This window comes from Hibiscus syriacus, unplaced genomic scaffold (assembly GCF_006381635.1).
Source record: "Hibiscus syriacus cultivar Baekdansim isolate YM2019G1 unplaced genomic scaffold, ASM638163v2 tig00111276_pilon, whole genome shotgun sequence".
In the NCBI taxonomy this organism is placed as follows: Eukaryota; Viridiplantae; Streptophyta; class Magnoliopsida; order Malvales; family Malvaceae; genus Hibiscus; species Hibiscus syriacus.
Genome location: NW_024063043.1, coordinates 1,022,741 through 1,046,465, shown reverse-complemented (window position 1 = coordinate 1,046,465; position 23,725 = coordinate 1,022,741). Strand labels below are relative to the sequence as shown.

The 23,725-nt window shown below is 35.8% G+C and overlaps 1 protein-coding gene and 2 pseudogenes across 1 annotated transcript; 2 read left to right on the top strand and 1 right to left on the bottom strand.

Moving 5' to 3' along the window:
* The first annotated feature begins 8,923 nt into the window (after window positions 1–8,923).
* Window positions 8,924–9,842, top strand: LOC120157817 (annotated as a pseudogene).
* A 3,848-nt stretch (window positions 9,843–13,690) lies between these two features.
* LOC120157848 lies at window positions 13,691–14,872 on the top strand (annotated as a pseudogene).
* Window positions 14,873–15,550: 678 nt separating this feature from the next.
* LOC120157752 (protein IQ-DOMAIN 1-like) lies at window positions 15,551–20,649 on the bottom strand. Its single transcript, XM_039168788.1, has 5 exons — window positions 20,528–20,649; window positions 19,500–20,372; window positions 16,523–16,741; window positions 16,336–16,455; window positions 15,551–16,255 (listed from the first exon to the last, which is right to left on the bottom strand). Exons 1-5 carry the CDS (start codon window positions 20,594–20,596, stop codon window positions 15,551–15,553), a joined length of 1,986 nt encoding a protein of 661 aa, XP_039024719.1. The 5' UTR covers window positions 20,597–20,649.
* Between the last annotated feature and the right edge of the window lie 3,076 nt (window positions 20,650–23,725).

Below are 23,725 nucleotides of genomic sequence, written 5' to 3'. Positions count from 1 at the left end.
CTTACTTTTGCAAGAATTTAACTTAGAGGTGGTAGATAGAAAAGGAACTGAAAATCAAGTTACTGATCACTTATCTAGGCTAGAGAATAATTCTGAATGCCATAACACTGTAGATATCCAAGAGGAATTTCCTGATGAGAAAATTTTATATGCCGCGGCAATCCCGTGGTACGCTGACCTTGTTAATTTTCTTGTTAGTGGAATTGTGTCTTTTGATTTGAATAGTCAGGCTAAAAAGAAGTTCAAGCACGATGCAAGGCACTATTTTTGGGATGAGCCATATCTGTTCAAACATTGTGCCGATCAGCTCATTAGACGATGTGTACCTGAATATGAGCAAAGTTATATTTTGTACCATTGTCATTCAACCCCAAGTGGAGGCCATTTTGGTGGAGCAAGGACTGCTGCTAAGGTCCTACAATCAGTCTTTTACTGGCCAACTTTGTTTAGAGATGCCCAAGCATTTTACAAAGGATGTGTTCGATGCCAACGGACTGGAAACATCTCCAGACGACATTAGATGCCGCTGCAAAATATTGTGGAGATAGAGCTGTTTGATGTGTGGGGCATCGACTTCATGGGACCATTCCCATCTTCTGAAGGAAAATTATATATATTGCTTGCTGTGGATTATGTGTCAAAGTGGGTGGAAGAAATAGCAACTTCAAAGAATGACTCCAAGTCCGTACTCAAGTTTTTGCACAAGTATATTTTCACTCGGTTTGGAGTACCTCGTGCTATCATCAGTGATGAAGGAACCCATTTTGATAACAAGTTGATTGCCAAGGCATTGCTGAGATATGGAGTTCGACACAAGATTGCCACGGCATATCATCCGCAGACAAATGGCCAAGCTGAGATATCTAATCGAGAGATCAAGCAGATTTTAGAGAAAGTGGTGAACCCAAAGCGAAAGGATTGGTTGCCAAATTTGGATGAAGCACTTTGGGCGTACAGAACAACATTCAAAACTCTTTTGGGGATGTCACCCTTCAAGCTAGTATATGGGAAAGCTTTTCATCTCCCGGTTGAGCTTGAACATAAAGCTTATTGGGCTATCAAGCGATTGAATTTTGATGCTCAACTAGCTGGGGAGCAAAGATTATTAGAACTTAATGAAATGGAAGAGTTTAGAGCACAAGCATATGAGAATGCTCAAATATACAAGGAGAAAACCAAGAAGTGGCATGACCAAAAACTGATGCCACGACAATTTCATGTGGGGCAACAAGTCTTGCTTTACAACTCCAGACTTAAACTCTTTCCTGGGAAGCTAAAATCTCGATGGTCAGGGCCATTTGAGGTGCATTATGTCTATCCCCATGGAGCTGTTGACATTAAAAGAATAGACAATGGGAAGATATTCAAGGTCAATGGCCAGCGTCTGAAAGCCTACAATGGAATTCCACCACCGCACAACAATGACGTGTTACGGCTGCACGATACTGAAGCGTGCCCAGAGGATAACCAAAATTCGATGCCTCGGCATTGAATTTGTGTTTGTGCATAAATAAAATTTAACATTCAAGTTTTTTCTTTAGTTTTATTTTATTTTATTTTGTAATTAATTTTTTATCTGATTTGTAGGGACCACACTGCTGCAAACCGTACAAGGAGCGGTTACCAAAGGGAGGAAATGACAAAGCATTACTTGGAGAGATATTCTTTTGATTTGTTTCTTTTTATTTAATTTAATTTCTGACATTTACTTTTCTTTTTCCACAGTTTTTGTCCCATCACCATCATTGCTTTTTGGCAGTTTTTCCTTCCCCATACACGCACAACCCCCACCCACTAATTTCTCTCTTAACCGTCCTATCACCCCTTTTCCTTCTTAAATTTTTAACTTTTTCTTTTATCTTTCATTATTAATTTTTCTCTTTCATTTTAACTTTTACCTTTTCTCTTTCTTTCATTCATCTTCTTTCTTTGTTATTTCTCCATAGCCGAAAAACATCCAAGTTTTTAAAGCTTTCAAAAGCTTCCTCCTTTTTCATTTTTCTTACATAAAAAACACTGAAAATGGTGCGCTCAAGACCGGCTCCAACCGACACGACCGCTTGGCAACAGTTTGAGAACGATGAGACTAAGGCTCGGTTCCAAAACTTCAAGAACCGAAAACTCTTTTTTGAGTTAAGATTTATTTTTACCGAGGAAACCGATGGTGGTTTTGGACCCGATGTTATGGACATCGTGACGCCGCTCAAATGGCAGAAGTTTGCCCGTCATCCTGGTTCGGTGAACACCTCATTAGTTAAGGAGTTCTATGCGAACATTTCCAAGCCCAATCAACACTCCATCTTCGTTCGAGGTAAGCAAATCCGTTTTACATCCACTGCTATTAATCGTTATTTTCATTTGCAGGATGTTGTGGATAACCATGCCACGTTCGAAGATGAAGCCGATAGCAACACATACGATGGGGTCTTGGAGGACCTTTTTTTCGAAAACACTGAGTGGAATGGTCGCCAGACGAGCCGATACTCGGTCAACCGGAAACGTCTTCAGCCGCGTGCCAAATTATGGAATCACTTCCTCAAGCATAAACTCATGCCAACCTCCCACAACACTACGGTATCACTTTCACGCTTATTGCTTTTGCATTCTATAATGGTATCCCGTCCGATCGATGTGGGTCGTATCATTGTTCAGCAAGTTCACGACTGTTTGGGTAAAAAGGCAAATGCTTTGGTGTTTCCTAATTTAATTACCGCTTTATGTCGTAAGAAAAAGGTTGAGGAAAATGCTTTTGATGAAATTTTACCTGGATTATCGGGCATCAATAGGGCTAGACTTCCACTGTTGTTGGGAATTGAAAATCCCAAGTCTAACGACCCTGTTCATGAGCAATCTACAGGTGCTACAGAATCGAATACTGAGGCAAGGTTACTTTCTCTCGAGGAAGCTGTGACGCGGACTCAAGCTCAAATCCATGCTTTACACGGTGAGATCCGTAACTTCTTTGGATATGTGAAGCATAGAGATGTTGTGGTGGAATCATTCTTTCAAGAAATCATTCCCCACGGACAACGGAATTTTCCTGGATTCCCAGACGAAATTCTACCGGCATTCAATGTCGAGGCATCTCCAGAGCCTGAGCACGATGCACCTGATCCTCCTGCTAATGACCCTACTCCTGATACACACCGGTCCAAGACTCCTGAATATCCGCCCACTGTCCCTGTCGAAGAAACACCCAGCCCCGTCCCAGCACCCAATCCTTCTCCTGCACAACGTAGTAGTCGCCGCACCAAGACCACGGCTGGACGCATTGCGCACTATTACTCCAATTCTTCTGAGTCCATCCCAGCACCTATCCGAAAGCGCACCCGACGAGGAGCTGCTAGCACCTCCAAAGCACCACCACCACGTAAACATTGAGGTACCTCTCTTGCATCTATTTTTATTTAGTTGCATTTCATTGCATAACATATAGTTTATAGTTAGTTTAGTTCTCTTTAAAGCATTAAAGACAATGCTTCCCTTAAGTTTGGGGGAGGTATTGTTCTTGGTAGGTCATGTGCATGATAGCATTAGCATAGTATTATGCCATGGCATCAGTAAATGGTAGGACAATTAGATAAAATGTTTTGAGGATACCCGATGATGATAATTTTGTTAGGCTAGAATCTGAATGTAAATGACTGTTGAGAATGATAGAACTTACTCTAGGGCTTAATGCTTTGTGAAAAATATTTACACGATTTGAATGTTCTCTATACTTAAGAAAATTTAGGAAATTTTTATGAAGGAACTTTAGTTAGTCTTGGCATTGAAATATAGTATGGTGTTTAAAAGAAAAATCAAAAACAAACTCCCTTAGAAATGAAACTGTGAATAAATGCTTAAGCATAGCTGTAGAGGGACACTCCTATTTGCCGTGGCATTTCCTGGAACTTTCTTTAATAAATGGAAGCCTTGTGCATATGAGTGAATGAAAGAAGTCACAGGATGACTCTACTTAACTAGCTCGGGGATGGAAGGTATGCTCCCTTTCCTCTAGAGTGTGGGAGAGTAGGTGTGATGAGCTGACTCCCTTCGTAACAGCATAAAAAAAATCACAGAAAGGGGAGCAAAAATATGCTTAATGATAAGTAAATGCCTTGACAAAAACTAGGGGACTTGATTAGAAATTGTCTAAATTCGCTAAGTATAGATTGGATACAATCACACACAACACACTACCACAAAGGATTTTGACCTAGGGAAAAGTACTTGAATTCTTGATAAGTCTAGCATGTTGAAGCCTATCGTTCTGAGGGTTGAAATTCAATTTTGTCCTACTATTTTACTATCGAACTTTGCCATGACATTATCCTTATGTAACTGCTATCCATTGCTTGAGGACAAGCAATAGCTTAAGTTTGGGGGTGTGTTAACTTCCTAAAAAGGCTACTTTTAAAGCCTTTTTCACTTAAGTTATTGTTTGTTTAAAAGCTCATTTTAGGATCATGTAGTTGCATATAGTTGCATTTGTGGTGGATGTGCTATTTTATTTCTTAATGGTGCTATTTGAGGGAAAGGTGCAGTTCGTCTATGGTGTGCAGGGAATAGCAAGAAAAAGGATTCTTTGGGAAGTAATGACGCGGCATCACACGTTGCTAAAGCAGATTGAAATGCATTGGCATTTCTGGCGCAGAAAAAGACAAAAAGATATTTCTGCATAAGGACAGCTGGCACTGGACAGCTGTCCCTGCACGTGGAGGACTGCTGTAACCGCCTGCCAGAGCTACCAATGGACCACTGCCACTTAGAGGATAAGGTTCATGCACAAAATGTGATTCTAGGGGTATGAGGGGTATTTTGCACCCAACAAACTCATCATTACCCCTAGATATTTTATTTATTATATATGACACCTCATGGGAGAGAGAGAAAGAGGACGGTGAGCACACGCATAGAGCAAAAAAATTTAGATTTTTATTTTCTCTTTTTCCTTTCTTTTTCCTTGGAATATTCCTCCATTGATTAAGCTCCAAGGAGTGGCAAGCTAGGCCGAAAAGAGCTAGCGAGCTAGGTGGTTCGTGATGGCCGAGAGGAGACATCCGGTGGCGCGTCGAAGGCTTCTTCTCACTTCCCTTTTTGCTGCTATTTCTTTATATAATTTTGTGGGTTGTTGGAACGAATTTTCATGACTTTGTGTTTGGATATTTCAAACCCCACCATGAACTAACTTATTTGGTGGTGGTTGGTTGTATGGTTGTTTGAACTTTATTTTCAATAGTATATTTAAGTTTATTTTGGTTCTTTATTTGCTTTGCTTATGAATGCTTCACCATCTAGGCTTGTAAGAGGCATGGAAATGTCCATCTCTTAGATGAAGGTTAGGTATTCGGAAGAATCCTAAACTAAAAATACTTGTAAGTATTCGGAAGAAACGCAAGATAAGATCCTCATAAGCAATGGGTTATGGTATTTTCAAGGGGCTTTGAACTGGCCTAGGAATATTATAACTTAATCCCTTAGATCTCGGAAGAGACTAGGTTAGGATTTCAACGACTAAAAAGGGTGTCTTTATCAATAGGGTAGGCTGTCCAACATCGTTGAGTGAGAGCATATGCCTTGGCATCCTATTCTGTTAGGTTCTTTTGAACACCTTAGGAAAGCCCTGTCGAGTAAGTAAAGACAAGATAGCTTAAATATACTTGAGAAATAAGTTTAGCAACCTTAGACCAATCCTTACCATTCATTTCATTGGAAGCTTGTCACGTGAGGATTATTTTCTTTTTATTTATTGTTTTTACCATTTCTCATTGCCTCAACATTTCACCATACTCAATATTAAACATCCATCATTTCCACTGCATTTCCAATTGCTACACCATCACACCATCAATCTGCATCCACCAGCTTACACATATCCATTGCCGTGACATTTGTATATATCAAGACTAATTATACTTAGATAGAATATTGCATTGCTTTGGTTAGACTTTTGTGATTTCACCCAATCCCTGTGGAGATGATACTCACTCATCATTATATTACTTGAGCGATTATGTATACTTGCACATTATTTGCGTATATTTTATAGTACTCACAACACGCAACACTCGCTATCAAAGAAAAATAGAGAAGGAGATTCTCCAACTCCGAAGATGTTGGAATCAGATGTTTTTACTGATAGAATATCAAATCTCAGTCAAGTCAAGTCAAGTCAAGTCAAGTCAAGTCATTTTATTCGAGATTGTCCATTTATGACCGAGGAGATGATACAAAGAGAAAGATCTACTGTGGTATCTCAACGAAGTAGAGGTAGAGGTCGTAAAAGAAATTGATCGAAGTCATTCACTAAACATGATATGCAACCACTTGCCCAAGTTTATAATTTAAGGACTGATAAAGATTTCGATGACCCAGAGATTTTGGCAGGTAAATTTCGATATCGTGGTAAAATAGTTTGGTTTTAATAGATTTGGGAATCATCATAGTATTCAGTAAGTATTAATTAAAAAGATAATTGGAAGATTTGAGTAGAAGCAAGAAATAATGAATTGTTAAGCATTAATAGTATATGGTTTCCAAGTAAATAAGTTGTATGAAGGTTGTTTATGGAATGAGTAAGAAAGATATATATATATATATATATATATATATATATTGAGTATCAAAGGAGAACTGTATATGAGAATAAGGTTAATAGTAAGGGTAATATAAGAATTGTTGAGTATTATAAAGGATTGCTTCATCTCAAGGTAAAGTGAAAATTCGAGGATGATTTTTCTTTAAAGGAGGGGAGATTTGTAACATCCTGAAATCTGGGTTAGTGACTAAAATGAGAATTTTTAAAATTTGGGGATCAATTTAGGAAATTAAAAAGTTTAAGGATTTTTATAAGAATATTTCAATATTGGATAAAGGGTAAATATGAAAGGATTATAAGGTTATTATGGTAATTTGGCTTGGAGGATATTTTTTATCTCCATTATTTAGGAAGATATCACGTGGGGATGGGGAGAGTTTTCTGGAAAGCTTATTTCTTCTTCTTCCTTCTTCACGTTAGCTTCCATTGTTAAGAGTAAGTTTGATTTTAGTTGTTGATTTCTTGAATATTAAGTAGGTTTTGATTATTTGGGTGTTATATAAGCTTAAGTAAAGCTTATATAAGCTTAAAACACCAATAAGAGAGAAATAAAAAGGAATTTCTATTAAGAGTTTAGAAATGAACTTTTGTTATAGAAAGGTTTTTGAAGTTCTAAGGATGGATTTGACTTGTCAAAGGGTTAATTAAGAAGTTATAGGTGATAGAATTGAACTAAGAACACATGGAAATTTTGATGAAATTCTTTGATTCAAGAATTATGGTGAAATATGAGGGATATTGAAGTGTTATAATGTTATAAGAAGGTTTACATATGTATAGATAAGTTTTATGGTATAAGGAGGGGTTAATAAGTAGAATTTCATGACAAAGTAAGAATTTTCGGGCTCAAAATATAATTTATGGGTTATGTGCATCGATGCATCTTCATTGTGTATCAATGTGTATATGGTTCTTAAGGAGTGGTTCTTCGAGACGTCCTTTGGGACACAGTGGTCCTACGGGACAAATTCTACGTGCCCCTAGTGGGATTTATACGAGCTGTGGTGGCAGCATTGTGAACAACCTCAATGTACTCACATACCTTAAGTTCTCAATAATGTGCATGGGCTTTGAAAAGAAAACATAATTTGATATAAAGATATGTGTGTTTCTCGTGAAATGGTATATGTTATATGTGATATGTATAGGTGATAAGTTAGGATCATATAATAATAATGGTAACAAGTTCATATGTGTAATGGTGATATGAGATGTTATATGGTTATGTATGATATGATCATAGTAATTATTCACATATTTTTGTGTTTTGAAATTATATTATACGTTTATGTTCAATATATGCTCATATGATGGAATTGAATTAATGACAAGAAAATAAGTAAGGATAAACATGTTAGTGATGAGTTCAATAGGTATATAAGTATAATGTGTATTACATAAGATGTTCATGCATTTGTTAGTTTACTTTATGTATTTACATGTCTCACTAAGTCTATGACTTAGCGTGTAAGTGTCTTACACGTAGGTGTGGATAAGTCAGAAGATCAAGCTTCGGATCATAAAGCAGCATATCTTCGCGCAAAGTTCAGATCAGAAATATTTTGTAAAGTATGTCTTGTCATATAATTTAGTATATTGGCATGTAACTAAGTCATTATATATGTACGCTCTGATGGAGTGTGTTAAGGTTTTAAACATGTTTATGTAAAAGAATTACTTTATAGAGTAGAAGTTTTAAATTTTCTATGGTTTTTTTTTATAAAAGTATATGCTTTGCTTGGTCAATGTGACACCTTGGACTCGTATCCGGGTCGGATCGGGTACGGGTTGGGGGTGTTACAGAATTTCTCATGCATCCCCGACTGAAAAGTTACGCTAGAAATGAGAATAGAGAAGCGAAAAAGGAAATTCGAGATTGAAAAGGAATTTTAGGTTTATAGTGAAATTAAAGACTGTGTTGCAAGTTTTAAAAGTTGGGGGACCTAAATGCAAGCGCCTGAAAAGTTCAGTGACCATATTGCAAAGGTACTAATGGCAGTGTAATGGCGTCAATCTGTCGGTTACATCGGGGACCATACTGCAAACGACCGATTTTGTCGGGGACCATTTTGCATACGGACTAAATGTTGGAGGATTGTATTGCAAGTTTTAAAAGTTAGAGGACCTAAATGAAAGCTTTAAAAAAGTTCAGTGACCATTACAATACTTTACCCTAAAATTTTTAATAAATTCAACCTATTTAAATCGACATATATTTTATTTTTAAATAAATCAAATCATGGTTGTCGAGCTTATCTGAATTATGTTTATATTCTCCTGTTCCCTCTCATTTCTCTTCTCGTGTTCCTTTTCTTTCACCCGATCTGTTGAAGTCCTCAGTTTTTTTTCTGATTTTCGTTTTTTGGTAGAGCGGCCATGGAAATGAGTAATAGTGGGGGGGGGGGCAATTCGGAGATACAACGTTAACCAAAGTATTTGTGGGAGGTTAGCTTGGGAAACTCCTCAAGAAACCACGAGGGAGCGTTTCCAGAAATACGGCGACATCCTCGAAGCTGTCATTATTTCCGATAAACTCACCGGCAGATCAAAAGGCTATGGATTCGTAAGTCGTAACTTCCTTTTCCGTTTTTTTTTCAATCGCAATGCACTCGATCTATAAAATTGGTTTCTGCTGATTTCTGTCTTTTCACTTTTAATTAATTTTTTGGTTTCCCTCTTTTCAAAAAGGTTACATTAAGGATGCTGAAGCTGCTAATTAAGCTTGCCAGGACGCCACTCCTATCATCAACGGCCGCCGTGCCAACTGTAACATCGCCTCCCTCGTTACTCGCCGTTCAAGGTCTCCCTTGGTGGCTCCTCCACCACAACAAGGTTTCCTCCCCTTGTTTCAGGTACTCGCCTACTCACATCGCCACAAACATCAGCTACAATCATGTAAGTGCTACTACATATACTTGTATAAAATTTAATTCTTTGGAGTATATTAAAATATAAAAACTTTTTTATTAAATGAATACGAGTTTATATAAATCAATAAAATTAATTTAATCCAAGTCAAACTACAAAAAATGTGTTGCCTAATCGATGCAAACAGAGCTGAACTGCAATGGAGGATCGTACATGAATGGTCATTTCGGTCGGCCATATCCAGCAATGCAGGGTATTGTGAGTTCCAACACATTGATGGCAATGTACCCTTATTATCATCACTGTCTATCACAAACAGCGGGATTTCCATCAGCCCCTAACGTCTTCCCCGCTTGGCCCATCACCAATTGCTCTTGATACAGGTAACATCCATTGATTCCCCCACATGGTAACATGCCTCCTCACCTGTACCCCCACGAAAAGGTAGTTTTATATTAAAAACTTTAAATAAATAATTATTTAAATAAATATGTACCTCCAGTAATTATTTGAAATAATAACTCTTAAATTATTTATGTAAGATGATCTCGCGACCTGCGAACATGTTAATTCTTCACATTTTCTAACACGCGAGATATGTTCGATATGGACGGACTTTCGAGATAAATCAATTAAAGAATTAGATAAATGACATCGCGTGGTAACTGAGAATCAAAATATCGCAATATTTATAAAAGATTTCATGGCCTGCAATACTAGAGGATCTTTTAAATTGAAATTAATAATAAATAAATATAATAATAATAATTAATAATATTAATTATTAAATATAATAAATAATTAAAATATAATTAAATAAATATAATAATTAAAATAGATATTTTATAAATAATAATTATAATATATTTTATAAATTTTGAAATAATAAAAAATTATATGTATAATATATTAAATAATTAATAATATATAATTATAATATATTTTGAAATTTATAAAATAAAAGTTGGTATTAATTTTTTGAAAAGTGCCTTGCAATCCATGAGGTACTGAAAACGAAATAAATTTCATGTGGTTTTAGCGTAAATAGCGTCTTAAAGGATGCGAGATATGTAAATTCGCATTTCCCTGGTGCGAGGAAGCCTATAAATATGGCCTTCAATTCCTAATCAACATCACACCCATTGTTTTCTTATCATCTAAATTGTTATATTTTTTTAATATATTCAAAGATTTCATATTATAACGGTGAGTTTATTAAGACATGATTGAAGTCATGTATTTGATTATTGGAGGCGAAATAATGAGGTAAATTAATTAATATTATTTTTTAGTATTTATTTATTTAGTTTATTTGTTTTGATATTTAAATAATATTTTAATATTTTTTGTGTAGGGATATAAACGTGTATTAGAGTGTTATATAAATCGTGTGATAATGCTCGATGTGAATATTATTGACTATTTACATTTAGATGGTTTTAGATATATCAGTAATATAATTGGTGATGTGTGAAGTTGCATCATTTACTTATAAATGCGTTGGTGGAAAGATGGAGTCCGGAGACGCACAGGTTTCATTTACTGTGTGGGGAGGTAACTATTACCTATAAGATGGTGCATTTCATTGGGATTGCCTATTGATGGAGTAGTTATTACTGGTATCGTCGGCGCCCTTAGAAACGTATGTGAGACATTGCTCGGAATTGTTCCGCTTGATAATGCACGCGGTGATGAAAAAATAAAAATTAAATTTTTGGATGATAATTTTACGCACCTACCACACGATGTGAAGCATGTAATTAATGAGGTAAATATAAATGTTTTTATTTATGAATATTGTAATTTTTTGCTTATCAAGTGAGATTATATTCAAATGAAAATAATGTTTCTTGAATAAGATATTTTTATGTAATTAAGGTGATTACAAGCAATTTTTATTCTAAATACATTTAATCGTTTGATAATAAACACACAATTATCTTGTTGTAATTATTGGTGCTCGAATTTCTGACCTCTAAAAATAATAACACTTCTTTGACTATTAAGATAAGTCGGCTCGTACTAAGATTAACTTCATTTGATACACATATATTTCTTGACTTGTTAAACTAACCAAAAGTTTAATCAACTCAACTTGAAATCGATTGGTAACCAGATCTTATCTAGTCAGACATGTGTAATATAACAAAGCCACCTCCTCAACTTCAAATCTCAACCGTTGAATATTCGCAAAATACGATCTAAACCCTAAAAATTAAAATATATAAAGGCAAATCGATCGCGTTTAGTAGGGTTTCGAAAAATCAATTTGGCTTTATGCCAGACAGGTCTACTACGGAGGTGATTCATCTACTTCGACGGCTTATGGAGAAATATAGGGAAAAAAATAGAGATCTTCACATGGTGTTCATTGACCTTGAGAAGGCGTATGATAGCGTTCTCTGCAAAACGATCTGGAAGACCTTGGAAATGAGACGGATCCCAACTGCTTATATCCAGGCGATTCATGATATGTACTGTAGATCTACTACATACGTCAAGATTAATGTTGGCGACACCGAGGTTTTCCCGGTGGAAATCGGACTCCACCAGGGGTCGGCGCTTAGCCCTTACATCTTCGCCTTGATTATGGACGACATCTATTGTGCGACACCAGACGGTGTTTCATGGTGCATGCTTTTCACTGACGACATTGTCCTAGTTGCTGAAACAAAAACTGAGCTGATTAGTAGACTGACTACCTGGAAGACTGCCTTGGAAGAAAAAGGTCTAAGGATCAATATTGAAAAGACAGAGTATTTATGTTCAAACTTCAGTGGGAACCAATACGATGAAGATGTAGAAGTATGCATAGATTGACACGTTCTCCCCTCAAGGGATTGTTTCAAGTACCTAGGGTCTATGTTACATAAAGATGGGAGTGTAGATGATGACGTTACACACCGTATAAAGGCGGGATGGCAAAAGTGGAGGGCTGCTACTGGAGTTTTGTGTGACAAGAAGGTGCCTCTAAAATTTAAGGGAAAATTTTATAGAATGGCAATAAGACCAGCGCTGCTGTATGGATCAGAATGTTGGGCAATCAAGAATGATCACATAAGGAGGATGGAGGCCGCAGAAATGAGAATGCTTCGATGGGCATGTGGTAAGACTCTGTGGGACATGACACCAAACTCTTCTATTAAGATGTCCTTGGGGGTGGTGCCTGTATCCGAAAAATTGAGGGAGGGAAGACTACGGTGGTTTGGGCATGTCCTTAGGCAACAACCGTCGGATGCGGTCAGGAGGGTAGAGTTGATCACAATCGACGGTGCCAGAAGGAGAGGACGACCAAGGCGGAAGTGGGAAGACTGCTTGAGAATGGCAAAAAGATCAGCGCTGTTGTATGGATCAAAATGTTGGGCAATCAAGAAGGATCACATAAGGAAGATGGAGGCCGCAGAAATGAGAATGCTTCGATGGGCATGTGGTAAGACTCTGTGGGACATGACATCAAACTCTTCTATTAGGATGTCTTTGGGGGTGGTGCCTGTATCCGAAAAATTGAGGGAGAGAAGACTACGGTGGTTTGGGCATGTCCTTAGGCGACAACCGTCGGATGCGGTCAGGAGGGTAGAGTCGATCACAATTGACGGTGTCAGAAGAAGAGGACGACCAAGGCGGAAGTGGGAAGACTGCTTGAGATCTGATTTGAAGGATTTAGCCCTAACCGAGGACATGACCTCTGATAGAAAATTATGGAGAATCAAGACCAGGGTAGCCGAGTAGTGCGGGTCACATCCATAGGGTGTGTCATCTCTGTCTTCTTTTAATGCCTTTGCAGTACTTTCCATGACTTCTACTTTTTATACGTTTCTATTATTGGAATTTATGAAGACTTAGAACTAGGAAAGCAGAGTAGTGTTGTCTTAGTTTATGGTCTTATCCCATTTGACTTTATTCATTCTCGTAGCTTGCTATCGTGAACTACTGTGTATCATTCTCTTTATGTTTCCTCCTTTTAAGTTTAGTCGGGTCTTACGTTTCTGTCTATATGCAGAGATTTTTATGCAATGATTTATTTGCAGGAAGTACTTCCCAGTAAAATCGTGCATATGAAGACTGCATATGAAAACTATTCAACTTTGTATTTTCTTTATTAACTTATATATGCATTGCATTTTATCTTTAATTTAATTTTTTGACTGCCGGAGGTCTTCCACGAAAGCTACTCTCAATCATGCGTTGGGGACAGCCTATTATCCTACCTCCCCTTACCCCATTGTATATGGGATTAGGGTTTTGTTGTTTTGTTGTTTTCAGATTTCGGTCTCAGTAAAGCGTTTCCACCACCAATCCAAATGGGGTCAGTTTTTCTTTTTCAATATTTTTTAATTTTTATTTTTTTGTTCGTTTCAGTTTTATCATTGCATTTAAAAAATGTTGGCTTTGTGAATCAATTTTGTGACATCCATTTGTTTATTTCAGTGAAATAGTCCTTATAATCTGTTATATGCGATTAGATGTTTTTTGGGTCAATAATTTGTTTCAGTATGTATTTCGGGTTGGTTTTAGTATGTACGGTATTTGGTACTGAACCAATTGCAGCCTTATGTAAGCCTTCTTAGGGTGATCTATGTATTTTTTGGAAATATGTTTAAAATATGGAGCTTTGTGCGGGAAGACTCGTGGAATGGGAGCTGGTCGTAAGCTGAGGACCCACCGCAGGAGGCAGAGGTGGGCCGATAAGGCATATAAAAAATCGAATCTTGGAAATGAATGGAAGAAACCATTTGCTGGATCATCACATGCCAAAGGCATAGTTCTTGAGAAAATGTAAGGTTAAGTTTACATTTTACATATCTTCAGCAGATTGTATTTGAATCCAATTTGGGACTCTACAATTTCATATTTGGCTTTTACAGTGGCATTGAAGCTAAGCAGCCTAACTCTGCTATCCGAAAATGTGCTCGCGTTCAGCTGATCAAGAATGGAAAGAAAATTGCTGCATTCGTACCCAATGATGGTTGCTTAAACTAAATTGAAGAAAATGTTAGTCACACCGTTATCCTCACCTTTTGAGTAGAGAATTTCAGTGATTTATGTTTATCATTTGTCGGTTGTCATGATGTTCCATTAACCGGCATTGTGAAATAGCTTGTTGCAGATAAGTGATGATGGTGCCTAACTTTTTCGGCGTTGCATACTCTAAAATCTAAATGTCATTCTCGGTTTTGATTTGGTGCAGGATTAGGTTTTGATTGCCGGATTTGGACGGAAGGGTCATGCTGTCGGAGATATTCCCGGAGTCAGGTTTAAGGTCGTTAAGGTTTCCGGTGTGTCTCTTCTAGCCCTTTTCAAAGAGAAGAAGGAGAAGCCGAGGTCTTAAACGATTACCGATAAGAATTTAGCTTTCAGTTCCATCAATGCATTTCTTTTCTTTCCTCAAAGCTTAGGGTTTTGGATTTTTGTAATGAACTTATTTATCTCCACTCGAAAACTGCCCCCTTTTTGTTTCAAAATCATATGTTTAGTTAAATGTTATTTATGTTGTTTTGCAGTATTGAACCCCTTTATTTACAAATCTAATATTTACTTTACACAATTAAAATTAAGGCCCCTTTGTTTGTTAATGCAATAACATAGTAAAAGTTTGTTTAGTTTAACGTTAATAATCACTTGGATAATGTTGATTATTCACAATGACTTAGATTTAGTTGTAATGGACAGGAGTATTGATTTCAATTAACTTATTTTAATGTTTTGAGTTTATTAAGAATGGAGTAATAATAATTTTTTTATTTAACATATTAAACATTAAAGAAACAAGCACGTTCGGAAATACGATAAACCCGATCATGGAATGGTGTTTATTTCTTTTAAATAAAAATGTTTTAAGTGTAAGTAGAATGAATGATCAAACTCCGATAATGTAAAAAATTGAATAAATTTTTTTTTTCAAAAATTTATTTTGAAAGATTAGAATTTAGATTTTGTGACGGAAGAAATAAAAAAAATAAAAAGTGTAGCTTTAAACAAAAATACTATCCATTTCATAATGTGAGTAATGTAATACGTATCAATCATTAAAAAAAATGTAACGGTCAAAATGGCCGCTCGCTCAATCCATAATTACCACCACGCCATCACCACCAAAATTTATAACAGCTCTTTTCCACCGCCAATGCCAGCCTCTCCTCCATTCCTAAGTTTCCCTTCTTTCTTCAACTTATCCGCCGTTGGAGGACCGGACCGTATCATATTATTACTTGCCTTCGGAGGGAATGACAGTCGCTTCTTTGCAGCGGGGGGCAATTCCCTGTCCGATATCGCACTACGCCTCGGAGTACTCGACAATCGGGACTGCCTGGTTTTCGTGGCCTGGTTCACTGCATTCGTTGCCATAGAATTCGGAGCCGTTGTGGCCGAGATTCTATGGCTGTCGTCCTCTTGAACCAATGGAAAACCTCCAACGGTACTTTGTCGTCTCCGTTGATGATCCCGTGCGGAGTCGTCATCCCCTGCGCGTCGTGTTACCCTTAGACTCGGCTGTCTAATTTTATCAGTAAATGATGAAACGGAAGCTATCTTTGAGGGAGGAGTGGGAAGAGATTGGCGGACGGGAGGTCGAGTGGTGGATTTAGAAGGTGTATGAGATGGCTTGTTATTATTATCGTTGTTAGAGATGGAATTAGAGGCAGTCACAATGTTGAGTGGTGCATTGTTAGGTGTTGAGGTTGACGTCTCCCATGGCCGAGCTGCCATCCATCTCTCTAACCATCGCCATCCCCATCCCCAGTGGGGATTCTGTTGTCGATCTATTAACGTTTGATTCGCTGCTTTAGAAGGCACCTTCCATGATCGCTGCATGTATTCACATTCGTATCAATAAGCAATTTAAAATATACTGTTATCATATGCATGTTTATATTCATTTACAACACCTGGTGAGTGAACGCATAAGCTAGAGCTCTTTCCCTTTTCTCAGCAGCTTGTTGCCTGTACTGTTTTATTGCTTCAGATTGCTCCTTGGATTTTTTACTGTCATGCCAGTCTGATCCCATCTGTTGAATTTCCCAAATGTTAAAAATGAGTTACTAACTACTCGACTAATCATTCACATGAACTTACAGATGCATTCTCCTCCTCCAACTCTTTCTCGCGTTTCTTTTGAAGGTGTTGGTGAAGGATCTGGTTTTCTTCCCACATTCTACGTCTTCTTGCGCGATTCTGGGACTGCGCCCGAGCTTGAGACTGCATGCGTCTCAGTGTACTCGTGGTTTGTTTTATGGATTGCACCTGATACAACGACGATTTCAACCTCTCCAACCTTCTCAAACCCCTCTTTGCCTGACACACAACTCCCAAATTCAATCACTCCTATGCATCAAATACAACTAATTGTTCATCAAGGACATGTTTCTTTCTACTTGTACAAGTATTAGACACAAATATATGCATTAAATGAGTATCTTCAGTTTCCTATGCCTGATAACTCAAATACAATTATTTTATTAATTTGCTTATAAACAGAATGACTCGTTGAATTTATAAATGAACTTTCACTTGCTTAAACTATTAGATGAAATCACATTAAATCTTAAATCGCTTAATTTCAATAAAACAAAATATTATAGGTCAAAATGAAATAATAAAATTACAAGATTTAAAATTCAATGTGATTTAGTCTTGTCAAATCCCATTATCTTCTAGTATTTCTGTTGTGCGGCGCCTAAAAAACGGAGTGACCGGTTAAAATTTAGACCGGTTATGTTATATCATTTAACCGGAAATATTATCAAGTACAATAACATATTAGGTAACGCTTATATTATAAAATAGGCATATAACCGGAAATATTATCAAGTAAAGTAACATATTAGGTAACGTTTATATAATGTAATAGGTAACGCTTATATTGACCTATTTTCTCATAAAACCGGTAAATTTCAACCGATTACATTGTAAATTGACCTATTACATTATAATTATCGGTTTCGATGTTTTTGGGATCGATACAATTTTAAATGTATCGACACTTTATGCGTGCACCTGTTTTTGCTTTCATTTTGGAAAAAAAAGTATCGACACATATTTAAAGAGTGTCGATACATAATGTAGACATATTTGCTAATTAACGGGTATACTTTTACCGGTTACATTGTAACCTGTTAATAATTATCGATTTCAATGTATTAGGATCGATACTTTTTATAAATATATCGACAGTTTATGCGTACACCTCGTCTGGACAAATGTATCAACACATTTAAAAACTGTCGACACATTATGTTGACCTATTTTCTATTTACACCGGTAAATTTCAACCGGTTCCATTGTAAATTGACATATTACATTATAATTTTCGGTCTCGATGTATTTGGGGTCGATACTTTTTATAAATGCATCGACATTTTATGCGTGGACATCGTTTGGCATTCATTATGGACATAAAGTATCGACACAAATGTACAAAATATCGATACATTATGTAGACCTATTTGCTCATAAAATTGGTAAATTTAAATCGGTTACATTGTAAAGTGACCTATTACATTATAATTTTCGGTCTCGATGTATTTGGGGTCGATACTTTTAATAAATGTATCGACACTTTATAAGTGCACATAGTTTGGGAATTCATTATGGATAAAAAGTATCGACACAAATAAATAAAATGTCGATACATTATTTAGACATATTTTCTCATAAACCGGTAAACTTAAACCGGTTACATTGTAAAGTGACCTATTACATTATAATTATAGTTTCGACGTATTTGGGATCGACACATGTTATAAATGTATCGACACTTTTTTGTGCGCTTGGTTTGGAAAATACATTCTGGACAAATACTATCGACACTTGTTGTATTTGTGTCGATACTTTATGTATACTTGTTTTCTCATAAACCGGTGTATTTAGGCCGGTTACATTGTTATTTTACTTATTACATTATATCTATGTGTTTCGATGTTTTTAGTATCGAGACTTTGTTGTGCACTTGGTTTAAAAAATACATTCTGGACAAAAAGTATCGTATTATACGTACTTATTAAAGTATCGACACTTTCAACATATTTGGTAGCGCTTTACCAGTTTTGTCATTTTGAGACCGGATTTGTCATATTTTTATCTGTTATATTATTATGGATTAATATATATTTTTAAAGTATCGACACTTTATAGGCGCTATAACTTATTCTCTTTTAAATTCCAAAAGTATCTATACTTATATTAAATTATCGATACTTTCAACATATCTGATATCTTTTTATCGGTTTTTTCATTTTTGAGACCTGTTTTGTCATATTTTTACATATTATATTGTTATTGATCGATACATTTTTTTAAAGTATCGACACTTTATAGGCGCTATAACTTCTTCTCTTTTAAATTCCAAAAGTGTCGATACTTGTATTAAAGTATCGACACTTTCAACATATCCGATAGTTATTTACCTGTTTTGTCATTTTGAGACCGGTTTTGTCATATTTTTAGTTGTTATATTGTTATGGGTCGATACATTTTCATAAAGTATCGACATTTTTTAGGCGCTATAACTTCTTCTCTTTTAAATTCAGAAAGTGTCGATACTTAGATTAATGTATCGACACTTTCAACATATCTGGTAGCATTTTACCGGTTTTGTCATTTCGAGACCGGTTTTGTCATATTTTTACCTGTAATATTGTTATGGAGCGATACATTTTTCATTTGTATCGACATAAACCGACAATCTAAGTTTGCCGGTTGCCAAAATTTTTAATATTTCTTCATGATTTAGACTTACTACATTATTATTACTCAACATTTCCGGTAATGCTAAACCGAATTTGTTAAATATATTATAATATATCCGGTAACGCCGTATATTAGCCCGTCTTTCCAGAGACAATCTCATATCTTCTTAGAAGTACACATATTAGTATTATTGTATCATACATTTACCAATAGTATCTATATTTTGACAACTAGTAATAAAAAATAAAATAATATATATTATTATTTAATTCATCTACTCCGTATTCCTTAATTTTTTAATGTTCAATAATTCAATTATCGATCTGAGGTATGAAATTCAAATTAAAAAGGGAAAATGGCATACCAAGTATTCGCGGAATGCAGTTTGAATCTTGATAGCAGCTTTTTTCTCCAATGATTTACGTTGTTCAAAAGCAGCCTGAGCAACTTCAGTGGCGGTTTTATGCGATGATTTGCGTTGAACGGAAGCGGCGTGAACAGCTTCAACAGCGGTTTTATGCGATGATTTACATTTTGCGGAAACGGTGTGAACAGCTTCAGTAGCGGTTTTCTCCGACGATTTGCGTTGTGTGAAAGCGGCATGTACAGCTTCGGTAGCGGCTTTCTCCGATGATTTGCGTTGTGCGGAAACGGCATGCACAGCTTCAGTAGTGGCTTTCTCCGATGATTTGCGTTGTGCGGAAGCGACGTGGACAGCTTCAGTAGTGGTCTTCTCCGGTGATTTGCCTTGTACGGAAGCGGCGTGAACAGCTTCAGTAACAGCTTTCCCCGATGATTTGCCTTGAACAGAAGCGACGTGGATAGCTTCAGTTACGGCTTTCTCCGAGGATTTGCCTTGTACGAAAGCGACGTTGACAGCTTCATTAGTGGTCTTCTCCGATGATTTTCCTAGTACGGAAGCGGCGTGAACAGTTTCAGTAGCCGTTTTCTCAGGTGAATTGCCTTGTACGGAAGCGATGTGAATAGCTTCAGTAGCGGTTGTCTCCGGTGAAACTTGTTGTTCGGAAGGGATGTGAACAACGGCAGCGGCGGCAGCCATAGCGGTGGCAAGAGCGACGGAGTAGGCATGATTCTTATGCTCATCTTGAGCTTCCGGCGATTTGGCAAATTCAGCGGGTGAAGATTTAGGAGTTTCAGGTTCTTTTTTAGGCAAAGAAACTACAGGCACGGAATCCTTGCTTTCGCCATGCAATTTTTTCTTTGATTTAGAAGTTTCCTGTTGAATCAAAATTTAGCTAAATTCAAATCATAAATAATAAGCGAAAAAATAAAACCACCAAATTAATTAAAAATAAAATAAAACTAAACATCACTAGAAAACCAAATAAATAAACATTATTGAATGGAATTTATGAATGAAATTAACTAAACCTTATCTTTCTTTGAGTCGGGGGAAAAGGCTTTCTTCACAACACACAACCAATCTCGTTTTTTCCCCATCTGTCAATATTATTTTCTTCATAACACAAAGAAAAGCCATGGAATTTCAGTTCCATTGAGACAAATGAGAGAAAATAAATAAATAAATAAATAAATAAATAAATAGCTCTTGAATTCATAAAAAAAGGAAAAAGAAGCTCCATTCCAGATTTAAAATTGAAATAGGTTCATTCAAAGCAGAAAAACCACATAAATTATGAAAAAATATATATATGTAAAAAAAACATATTAAAGGCCAAATTATAGCAGGAAAAAAATATTCAATACCCGTGCATGAAAAGAAATTCCCAGATATCTTTAAAGATATTGCAGCCTTTTCTCTCTTTCAATCTATACCGAGACAAAATGGTTGATAAAAGAGAAAACCCAAGAGAGAAATAAGAGAATTTTCGCCAATGGAAGAAAAGCTTGAAAAACAGAGAAAATTAGGAAATGAAAATTAAAAATATCGGTTGCAATAGCCATTTTTAGAGGATATAACACCAGAAAAAGTTGAACCTGAAGTGCATTATTATAGTATCTAAAAATACTTTAAACGATCACAACGTAACTGCACCTTTCATAATTGATCGATTTTGACGAAATCAATTTGGGGTTGTTTAAAGTTTTCATTACAAAATCCATTTTAAGTGCATTATCGTTCCACCTTGTACTTTCAGCGTTCGACTGTTGATCCTTTTTGCCCGATCAGAATCCAGTACAGACATATACCCATATTGTTCGTGATTGTGTTTTGGCAAGATTATCTGACTAGCCATGGTGAAATTTATTATTTCATAATCATCACACAGCTAAACATGGTGAAATTTTATGCATTTATATGGGCAGTATGATTGCTAGGAATAAGTTGTTACATGAGGATAAGAGAACACGAGTCTGAAGTTATCACCTTTGTTCGTGCTTACTGCTTGTTGTTTTTGTCGACCACTGCACAAGTTACTACATCGATTCCAGCTCCATTGCCATTCTCCCACTAGATCGTTTGTCAAAGCAAATTTTGACTCACGATTTGTCTATGGTCAGCAGTCATTATACGAAATTTCAATATTATTGTAACAACGTCAAAATGATAAATGACGATTTTTGTTGGTCAAAAAATCAATATAAATTTTCTTAGTTTGAGAGTCATATTAAATGTAAAATAAATTTAAATATCATAACTGAAATAATTTAAATTTTAAAAAATATTTTTTTATTAAAATTAATTACGCTCAACCCTACTGAAATATCGAGAAGTTGTCTAGGTGTAAAGATTGAATTTGGGCTTTCAATGGACTTAACAACAGAAATTTTATGAATATTAAACTATTACTGCTGAAATGGATCAACGAGGGCATTTGGTCTAGTGATATAATTCTCGCTTAGGGTGTGATATGGTCTGGAGTTCATTTCTTGGAGTGCACCTTCCAAATTTATTTTACGCTTAACTTTCTTTTCAGCAATATTTCTTTAATTTGAGTCTATTGTCCTAAAAGATTCTATTTTTGATTTTTAAGGGATAACATGACAATTATTTTCTAATATATATATTGAATATTCAGGAAATTACATTTATTATTCAATATTTATGAGTTTTATGTATCCAAGCAACGGTGTAATTTTATTTTCAAGGGCGAAGTTTGGTATACCTTAGCCACTATTCGTTCATGTAACACCACAAACCCGAGTTAAGGATTAGGAGCAATACTGAGATCAATAAACAAGTACAAGAACATTAAACGTTGAATCAAACATACGCAGCGGACATTACAATTGAAGAGCTATTTTTCCGAAAACAAGATTAATCAATCTCAATCAATATACTTATCAATTAATTCGATTAAGCCATGAATCCCAATTTATCACATGTAATTTCATTTAATTTGCATTTTTTATACATTAAACTGAATACTAGAATTTAAACCGCATACATTCTATAAGAGTTTAGTGAACTTAACATAATATGACATTTATATATAACCCATCTTTTATATATATTCCAAAAAGGAACCCTTAATGGCTTACACAAAAGAACATACATGTAAGCTATACACACACCAAAAGAGCCATTGACATTACATATATTAGGGGTCCATTAACTCCATAGACTATACTATTTCATTAGGTTCTTAGGTACATTTCGTAAACAACTTAATTACCCACCATATGCATGAGATTTGAACCACTATACTCAATGCTAAGCCACCAACTAGGAGTATAAGGATAACGAAACAAGCCATACTTAAAATCTTCCTTTGGGATGATTAGCTATGGAGGTTGAGCTTCAAATACTCTAGAACATGTGGTTTGAGAATGAAAGGAACAAGAGTGATAAGTACTTAAAGTAGTTAGTGAGGTAACACTTAATTTCATTAATTCTTTACCATTTAATGATTTCCACAATCAACTAATATTTTGATTTCATGCAACTACTATATACTCTAATAGGATATCATTCAATTTAAATAATCTACCTGATCTAGCTTCAATTTCGAACATGGAGAGAGTACACAATCATATACATTTAATTTAACAATCAACTAAATCAACCAATTAAACATTTCAATTCTTCTTCTATTCGATCAAGGCATAAATTACCATATGTGCAACACACAATCTACACAATATTTCGAATTAAGCAATTCAATCTTTGTAGCAATTCGATTTGAATAATTCATGCAAATACATGCACTCTTCTGATTTAATCTTGTCAATTAATTTAAGCCTTGGTTTCTAGTTTAGTCTAGACAAGCAAGTCTCTAACCAACTGTCGCCATATATTTTCATTGCACTGTAGTGCTGGTCAACCCTCCTACCGTCACCAAAAACCAAATAACGTACCCTTCGTATGTCACCAATAAGCACCGTAGTGTTGGACCGTAGTCTCCCATACACAAATAAGCTCTAGACTCTAAGGCATGCCCTTATATCTTGGACCAACTATTAACCAAGGACATTGAATTTCATTTGCCAAGAAATCTTTTTTTTAACATAGTCATCAAGGATTCTTTCATGTCAAGATTATGCATTCAATTTCAAATGGATCATGGCAGCAAGCAACAATTTGTTCATTCAAGATTTCAATTCAATCAAGTTCGATCTTATTAGCATGCACTAATTCACAATTTGATTCAGTTCAATCATAGAAAC